This window comes from Micromys minutus (genome assembly GCF_963924665.1).
Source record: "Micromys minutus genome assembly, chromosome: 25".
NCBI classification, from domain to species: Eukaryota; Metazoa; Chordata; class Mammalia; order Rodentia; family Muridae; genus Micromys; species Micromys minutus.
The window spans coordinates 583,300-592,406 of NC_137960.1; the positions used below are offsets into that span (position 1 = coordinate 583,300).

General features: G+C 36.3%; 1 protein-coding gene across 1 annotated transcript; it reads left to right on the forward strand.

Moving 5' to 3' along the window:
- Nucleotides 1–2,784: 2,784 nt before the first annotated feature.
- Nucleotides 2,785–3,723, forward strand: LOC308436937 (olfactory receptor 14J1-like; the record flags this gene model as incomplete). Its single annotated transcript, XM_080937945.1, has 1 exon — nucleotides 2,785–3,723. One exon carries the CDS (start codon nucleotides 2,785–2,787, stop codon nucleotides 3,721–3,723), a length of 939 nt encoding a protein of 312 aa, XP_080794071.1.
- Nucleotides 3,724–9,107: the final 5,384 nt, after the last annotated feature.

A 9,107-nucleotide genomic window follows, 5' to 3' on the forward strand; every position in this document is an offset into this window, starting at 1 on the left:
CTCTAATCAGATCTATGGGAGATTAACAGTTCTAATAAGGACTAAAAATCACTGAGCTGGGAACAACCAAACCACAAGCTCACAAAATCTTTCACCTGCTGTGTGGAAATTTTAGTGACTCCATGTCTCATGTGACATAGGGTCAAAGTAAATGAAGTAACTTGGTCTAACTCCAAACTTTCATTTCAAAAGGAAGTACATTTCCAAGTCCATTCCCTCTCTGCAAGAAGACAGCTCACACAATTGTTCTCTAGAGACATAATAAAGTTTAAAAATCTGCAATTGTGCACAAGAACTACCAGACATTACTGATCAGCTTGGAGAGCTACATGCACAAGACATCCTGGAGTGAGTTTCCAAAATTTGGATGAGGAAAGATCAATATTTTATAGAAATTCTAATACAACCTTACAATCTAACTTAGTTTGGAAAAGCAAAGCTTTCATTATAACAAGGTAGCAAGGGCACCTTACTGAAAATAAACTAGTTTGTAAAATTCATATACACATAATAAGGGACCATGTGAGAAAACTAGTGAATGAAAAAAGTTAACATGTTACATTCCTGAATATGTGACACTTCTGTAAATTGTTAAAGCAATTCTTCCATAGCTCTCAGATGTCAATAAGGAAGATAGCCCAAGGTAGAAAAGTTCAATGTGATTGTAACTGTTTCTGTATGTTTTTAATACGTGTAAATTTTATAACTCGAAAGTGATATTGTTACTTAAATTATAAATCTCAAGTTTTTCCTATTAAATTGTTTAACTCCAAGCTGATGAAACTCCTGTGTGAATCAAGGGAGACCTGTTTTAGGAAAGGCTCAAATATGCCTCCTATTTCATATATAGGAATGATCAATATTAATTTTCTTAACTCTGCTTTTTCAGGTGAAAACATTAATATTATATGAACTGTTTTTGTTTGTCAGATTTAAATGTTAATTTAAATGAATAAATATAAAATTTAGGATAAACAGTAACCATAAATATGTTGATTGTTTTACTAAAATTAAATAAAAATACTATAAAAGCACAGAATCTGAAATGATGAAAACTGTGAGAAACATAGGAAGATCTTTGATTTGCTCTGATTTCTGTTGTGTATATAAGGTGTTGAAGAAATCAAACAGTATGAGGATATTCTAGAAAGATTTAAGTTAGGACTGAGGTACACAAAACAGGAGACAAGAGACTTTCAAATGCAAAAGTTGTATCAGATGACACAAAAGTTATCTAGTTTATTTAACAGTGGTTTATTTTCCTATAGATGAAGGACCTTTCTGTGAAGCACACACTGGTTTGAATTCAGACATGGCTGCCACAGGTCCTGGGACTCATTTTCTCAAGTCATAGTTGGATCTAAGACCACTTTAAATACTATTAAATTACGCTGTCCTGCCAAGTAATTAGATCTAGGTTTGGAATTATTTGGTATCAAGTTTATTCTTGCAAAATAGGTGTGAAGGAGATAGAGTGAGTTTGTCCTGTTACAAGAGAGATGCCACCAAATGCAAAATGTCTCAAGATTAAAAGGGATGACCTCAAATTTTGTTCTGTGATTGCATTTGTATGCACACAACTTTTAGATAAATACAAAAAAGTAGCTGATGATATTTCACAGGACATAAGACTTCAAAAGACTGACAGAGCATAGTTTCTTTTGTTGCGTAAAACTCTATGCAACAAAACACTAATGAATAAAACCAAAACATTCAGGAAGCCATCCAGGACACTCCATTAAAATCTCATCAGCCATCAAACACCAACATGCACCTTGCAATGGAAGAATAATGGCTTATTTTTAATCCCTCATATATCAAAACAAAGGATAATGAACTAAGACATGACTTCTATCTGAAACATAAAAAGCTTTAAATTTCCAGTCTCTTTTTGGCTAGTGGGTATTTTCCTCCACATCTTAAACTGCCTCAAGAAATCACCATCTGTCTTTGCAATTGTCTTTGCTTGTGGTAAGTGCTAATAACTGTTTGATGGCTATACCTGAGGTTAGTAGTATAGGCTGCAGTGAAATAAAAATAGAATTCAAAGAGAAACCACTTGATCTCTAAAACACTTAAAATGAAATGGGGTATCTAAATTGAGAGTGGAATTCGAATAGTGCCCTTACACAAGTGTTTTTGTTCTTGATTTCAATAATACCTGCATGGTAATTTAAGAGCAAATAAAACTATAATTTTTACATTTGATTCTACAATGGCCAGTAACTTCTTGTGGTCACAACAGTCTTGTTTGAAAAGAGAAAATAGCTGTTTTCAGCGGTTACCCAAACATATGTTAATTTCCAGCATAATTCTTATAAATGCCTATTTCATTAGCTAAAATGGTATTCAATTCTACATTCAAAAACTTCTCATCCACAGTACAACACTGCCTGTTTATTGATGACTTAGAAAAAGTGAGTGGGTTTCAGCCATGGCAGTGGATCAGCACTTTTTTTCATGGGGCAAAAACAATAACATACCTTGAGAGAACCAGTGATGGATCCCATGTATATTCACCTGTACCTACTGTTTTATGAGTGAATAATGTGAGATCTATGGAGATGAGAAACATTTTCTCTCACTTAAATTTCTAAACAAGCAGAGTATAAATAGATGATAGATAAATGAATAGATAGATAATATATCTAGAGAGATATATAATAACAAGAGTATATAGAGTAATTATTGAAATAAATGTTGATGAACAAAGCCTTAGGGCCTCTCTACTGCATTTAATACATTATTTTATTCTACAGCTCCTACCACAGTTTCTAACACAAAATGATGGTGAAAAATACAACCACGATGAGTGGATTTCTCCTCATGGGGTTCTCTGACAACCGTGAGCTGCAGATCTTGCATGCTTTGCTCTTCTTGGTGACATACCTATTGGGCTCAGCGGGTAACTTTATAATTATCACCATCACAGCTGTGGACCCACAGCTCCAGTCTCCAATGTATTACTTTCTGAAGCACCTTTCTATTCTGGACATCTCATCCCTCTCTGTCACAGTTCCCCAGTATATTGATAGTTCACTAGCTGGAACTGGCTACATTTCCTATGGACAGTGCATGCTTCAGATTTTTTTCTTCACAGGTTTTGCCTGGGGTGAGGTGGTCATTCTCACAGTGATGTCATATGATCGTTATGTAGCTGTTTGCCTTCCACTGCACTATGAGGTCATCATGAGTCCCAGAAAGTGCACCTGGGCTGTGGCAGCTGTGTGGCTAAGCAGTGTCATTTCAGGAACCCTGTATGTAGCAAGTATATTCTCTATCAGATTCTGTAGGGCCAAAATAATTCACCAATTCTTCTGTGATGTCCCCCAGTTGCTCAAGCTCTCCTGCTCTAATGACTACCTTGTAACAGTTGGAGTTGCGGATTTCCTGTCTGCCTTGTCCTTTGGCTGCTTTATGGGGATTGTCATCTCCTATGTCCATATATTCTGCACAGTTTTCAGGATGCCCTCTGCTGAAAGCAGGTCTAAGGTCTTTTCTACTTGCCTTCCCCACCTTTTTGTTGTTTCATTGTTTCTTTCTACAGGATTTTGTGCATATTTAAACCCTACCCCAGACTCTCCAACTGCTTTAGAGTTCTTATTATCTATTTTTTACACAGTACTCCCTCCAACTTTCAACCCTGTTATTTATAGTCTGAGAAATGAGACCATAAAGGGTGTAGTAAAGAAGATTTTGTTGAGTAAAAAATTCACTGGATAGAACCATTTTGCCCTGTTGTTTCTGACTTTTTAACTATACACATGAAAGATTTTAGTCATTAGGATTTTTTCAAACTCTAATGTTAATGAAGAGTACTGTTTTGTTTTTCTGTAGACAAACTGTGTTATATAAGCATGTCCTTATGGAAGTACATTGTCTCATTTCTTTGTATTTTAATATTAAAAGTGTTATTCCTTCAAATTAATAAAAATGTAAAAGCCTTTCAATATAGATTCACTAACATTTACTTCCTAACAAATTTACATGCAGACATACAAACAATCTCTCTATATTTTTTAACACATTTTGAAGAGACAGATCACAAAAATAAAAACACAAAAGTAATACCAATAGCCCTAGGTCCACCAACAAGTTATAATTTCAAGTCAACAACTTATTTTTAATTTTTATGTTAAAATATTTTGTCTATTAACATACATGTTGAGGTAAATGTATATGATATCAGTAGATAAATTTACATAATCTTACAGTTAAATTTTTCCTAAAATAGTTTTCAATATATATTAAAATTTATCTTTTTTTTTAAAGATTTTAAACATTTTTTGCTTAAAATTATACATTTTTGTCAGTACTGTTTTTTCAGACATTAAAATAAATTTTACATAAAACCATGTGAATATGTTTTTTAGTCAGTACTTGATTTTTTTCAAGGGCTTGACAGTATGCATTGAAAACATACTAGTTGCAATAAGCGTAAAGTACATGCAAAACAAAATGCAACATGGAAATAGTCAAAGTCTTCTTGTTTTGTGAATATATGTATAGTTTTTGTTTTCTTTATTTTTTGGACGTCATACAGTCTGTGAGTTGTTTCTGGGGGAGTGCAAGCCCCTGGGGTTAGCATCCCACTATCAGTGACTGCATATTATGTCTGTTCTTTTGTGACTGGGTTATCTCACTCAGGATGATCTTCTCTAGATGCAGCCATTTTCTTAAGAATTTGGTTAAGTCATTGTTTCTGGTGGCTGAGTAGTATTCCATTGTGTATAAGTACCACAATTTTTGTATCCATTCGACTTCTGAAGGACATCTGGGTTCCTTCCAGCTTCTGGCTATAATAAATAGAGCCGCTATGAACATTGTGGTGCATATATCTTTGTTGTGTATTAAAGTGTCTCTGGGGTATATGCCCAGAAGTGGAATAGCTGGGTCTTCAGGTAGTACTATATCCAATTTTCTGAGGTATCGCCAGACAGATTTCCAGAGTGGTTGTATTAGCTTGCAACCCCACCAACAGTGAAGAAGTGTTCCTATTTCTCCGCAGCCTCGCCAGCATCTGCTGTCATCTGAGTTTTGGATCTTGGCCAATCTGACTGGTGTGAGGTGGAATCGTAGGGTTGTTTTGATTTGCATTTCCCTGATGGCTAAGGATGTCGAGCACTTCCTCAGATGTTTCTCGGCCATTCGGTGTTCCTCAACTGAAAATGATTTGTTTAGCTCTGTACCCCATTTTTTAATAGGGTTATTTGATTCTCTGGTGTCTAGCTTTTTGAGTTCCTTGTACACCTTGGATATTAGGCCTCTATCTGATGTGGTGTTGGTAAAGATCTTTTCCCATTCTGTTGGTTGCCGTTTTGTTTTCTTGACGATGTCTTTAGCCTTACAGAAACTTTGCAATCTCATTAAGTCCCATTTGTTAATCTTTGACCTTAGAGCTTGAGCCATTGGTGTTTTGTTCAGGAAATTTTCTCCTGTGCCTATGTGTTCTAAGGTTTTCCCTACTTTCTCATCTAATAGTTCCAGTGTATCTGGTTTAATGTGGAGATCTTTAATCCACTTACACTTGAGCTTTGTACAAGGAGATAAGAACGGGTCTATTTTCATTCTTTTGCATGTTGAGTGCCAGTTGGACCAGCACCATTTGTTGAATAGGCTGTCCTTTTTCCATTGAATGTTTACTGCTCCTTTGTCAAAAATCAGGTGACCATATACATGAGGGCTCATTTCTGGATCTTCTATTCTATTCCATTGATCCACTTGCCTATTTCTGTACCAGTACCATGCAGTTTTCAGCACAATTGCCTTGTAATATAGCTTGAGGTCAGGGATAGTGATTCCCGCAGATGTTTTTTTGTTGTTGAGGATGGATTTCGCTATTCTAGGTCTTTTGTTATTCCATATGAAATTGCACATTGATCTTTCCAATTCCATGAAGAACTGGGTTGGAATTTTGATGGGGATTGCATTGAATCTGTAGATTGCTTTTGGTAGGATGGCCATTTTTAAGATGTTGATCTTTCCAATCCATGAGCATGGGAGATCTTTCCATTTTCTGAGATCCTCCTCAATTTCTTTCTTTAGAGGTTTGAAGTTCTTGTCATACAGGTCCTTTACTTCCTTAGTTAGAGTCACACCAAGGTATTTCATAGTTTTTGTAACTATTGTGAAGGGTACCTTTTCCCTAATTTCTTTCTCCACATGTTTGTCCTTTGAGTATAGGAAGGCTACTGATTTGTTTGAGTTAATTTTGTATCCGGCCACTTTGCTGAACTTGTTTATCAGCTGTAGGAGTTCTCTGGTGGAATTTTTGGGGTCACTCAAGTACACTATCATGTCATCGGCAAAGAGTGATGTTTTTATCTCTTCCTTTCCGATTTGTATCCCCTTGATCTCCTTTTGCTGTCTAATTGCTCCAGCCAGGACTTCCAGTACTATGTTGAATAGGTAGGGAGAGAGTGGGCAGCCTTGTCGAGTCCCTGATTTTAGTGGGATTGCTTCAAGTTTCTCGCCATTAAGTTTGATGTTGGCTGTTGGTTTGCTGTATATTGCTTTGATTATGTTTAAATATGGGCCTTGGATTCCTGTTCTTTCCAGGACTTTTAACATGAAGGGGTGTTGGATTTTGTCGAATGCTTTCTCAGCATCTAGTGAGATGACCATGTGATTTTGGTCTTTGAGTTTGTTTATATGGTGGATTACATTGATGGATTTCCTTATGTTAAACCATCCCTGCATCCCAGGGATGAAGCCTACTTGGTCATGATGAATGATGGTTTTGATATGTTCTTGGATTCGGTTTGCAAGGATTTTGTTGAGTATTTTTGCATCAATGTTCATAAGTGAGATTGGTCTGAAGTTCTCTTTCCTTGTAGGGTCTTTGTGTGGCTTAGGTACAAGGGTTATTGTAGCCTCAAAAAATGAGTTGGGTAATATTCCATCTGATTCTATCTTTTGGAATAGCTTGGCAAATATTGGTGTTATATCCCCAATAAATGTCTGATAAAATTCTGCACTGAACCCGTCTGGACCTGGGCTTTTTTTGGTTGGGAGGCTTTTGATGACTTCTTCTATTTCTTTAGGTGTTATAGGGTTATTTAGATGGTTTACTTGGTCCTGGTTCAACTTTGGGACCTTGTATCTGTCTAGGAATTTGTCCATTTCCTCCAGATTTTCCAATTTTGTGGAGTATAAGTTTTTGTAGTAGGATCTGATGATTTCTTGAATTTCCTTAGTTTCAGTTGTTATGTCACCACTTTCCTTTCTGATTTTGTTAATTTGGATACTCTCTCTTTGCCCTTTAGTTAGTCTGGCTAGGGGTTTATCAATCTTGTTGATTTTCTCAAAGAACCAACTCTTTGTTTTGTTGATTTTTTCAATGGTTTTTTTTGTTTCTATTTGGTCTATTTCTGCCCTAATTTTGATTATTTCTTGCCGTCTACTCTTTTTGTGTATATCTGCTTCCTTTGTTCTAGTGCTTTTAGCTGTGCTGTCAGGTTGTTGATGTGAGCTCTCTCCAGTTTCTTCTTGGTAGCACTTAGGGCAATGAGTTTTCCTCTCAATACTGCTTTCATTGCATCCCATAGGTTTGGGTATGTTGTGTTTTCGTTTTCATTGAATTCTAGAAAATCCTTAATTTCTTTCTTTATTTCTTCTTTGACCCTGCTATCCTTTAACAGAGTGTTGTTTAGTTTCCATGTGTATGTGGGCATTTTGTTGTCTTTGTTGTTGTTAAAGACCAGCCGTAGACCATGGTGATCTGAGAGGATGCATGGGAGTATTTCAATCTTCTTATATCGATGAAGGCTCGTTCTGTGTCCAATTATGTGGTCAATTTTCGAGAAGGTGCCATGGGGTGGTGAGAAGAAGGTGTATTCTTTTACTTTAGGATAGTATGTTCTGTATATATCTATTAATTCTAGTTGGTTCAAAGTCTCTGCTAGTTTTGCAGTGTCCTTGTTCAGTTTCTGTTTCCCTGATCTGTCCATTGGTGAGAGTGGGGTGTTAAAGTCTCCCACTATTATTGTGTGGGGTGAAATGTATTTTTTGAGCTTTAGTAGAGTTTCTTTTATGAATGTGGGTGATTTTTTATTTGGAGCATATATGTTAAGGATTGAGAGTTCCTCCTGACAGATTTCCCCGGTAATGAGTAAAAAGTGTCCTTCTTTATCTTTTTTGATAACTTTTGGTGGGAAATTTACTTTATTCGATATTAGAATAGCCACTCCAGCTTGCTTCTTTGAGCTGTTTGCTTGGAAGTTTTTTTCCCACCCTTTTACTCTGAGATAGTGTCTGTCTCTGTCTCTGAGATAAGTTTCCTATATGCAGCAAAAGGCTGGATTTTGTTTATGTATCCAGTCTGATAGTCTATGTCTCTTTATTGGGGAGTTGAGACCATTTATGTTAATAGATATCAAGAAATAATTGTTTCTGTTTCCTGCCATTTTTGCTTTTTTGGGTTGAGTTGTGTCTGTGTTTTTTTCTTTAGTTTTCTTGTTTAGGAGTTTTCTTGTTTTTACTAGGCTGTATTTTCCCTCCTTGTATTGGGTTTTCCACCTATAATTCGTTGTAGTGCTGGGTTTGTGGTCAGATATTGTGTGAATTTTGATTTGTCTTGAAATATCTTTGTCTCTCCATCGATGGTGATTGATAGTTTTGCTGGGTATAGCAGCTTGGGCTGGCACTTGTGCTCTCTTAAGGAGTGCATGATGTCTGTCCAGGCTCTTCTAGCTTTCATAGTCTCTGTTGAGAAATCAGGTGTGAGTCTGATTGGTCTGCCTTTATATGTTACCTGACCTTTTTCCCTTACTGCTTTTAGTATTCTTTCTTTACTTTGGGCACTTGATGTTTTTACTATTATGTGTCGGGAGGTATTTCTTTTCTGGTCCAACCTATTTGGAGTTCTGAAGGCTTCTTTTATGCTCGTGGTCATCTCATTCTTCAGGGTAGGGAAGTTTTCTTCTATGATTTTGTTGAAGATATTTACTGTGCCTCTTAGTTGATACTCTTCTCCCTCTTCTATTCCTATTATCCTTAGGTTCGGTCTTCTCATTGTGTCTTGTATTTCCTGGACATTTTGGGTTAGGAGCTTTTTGTTTTTTGCATCTTCTCTGGCTGTTTTGTCTATGTTTGCAATGTTGTCTTCT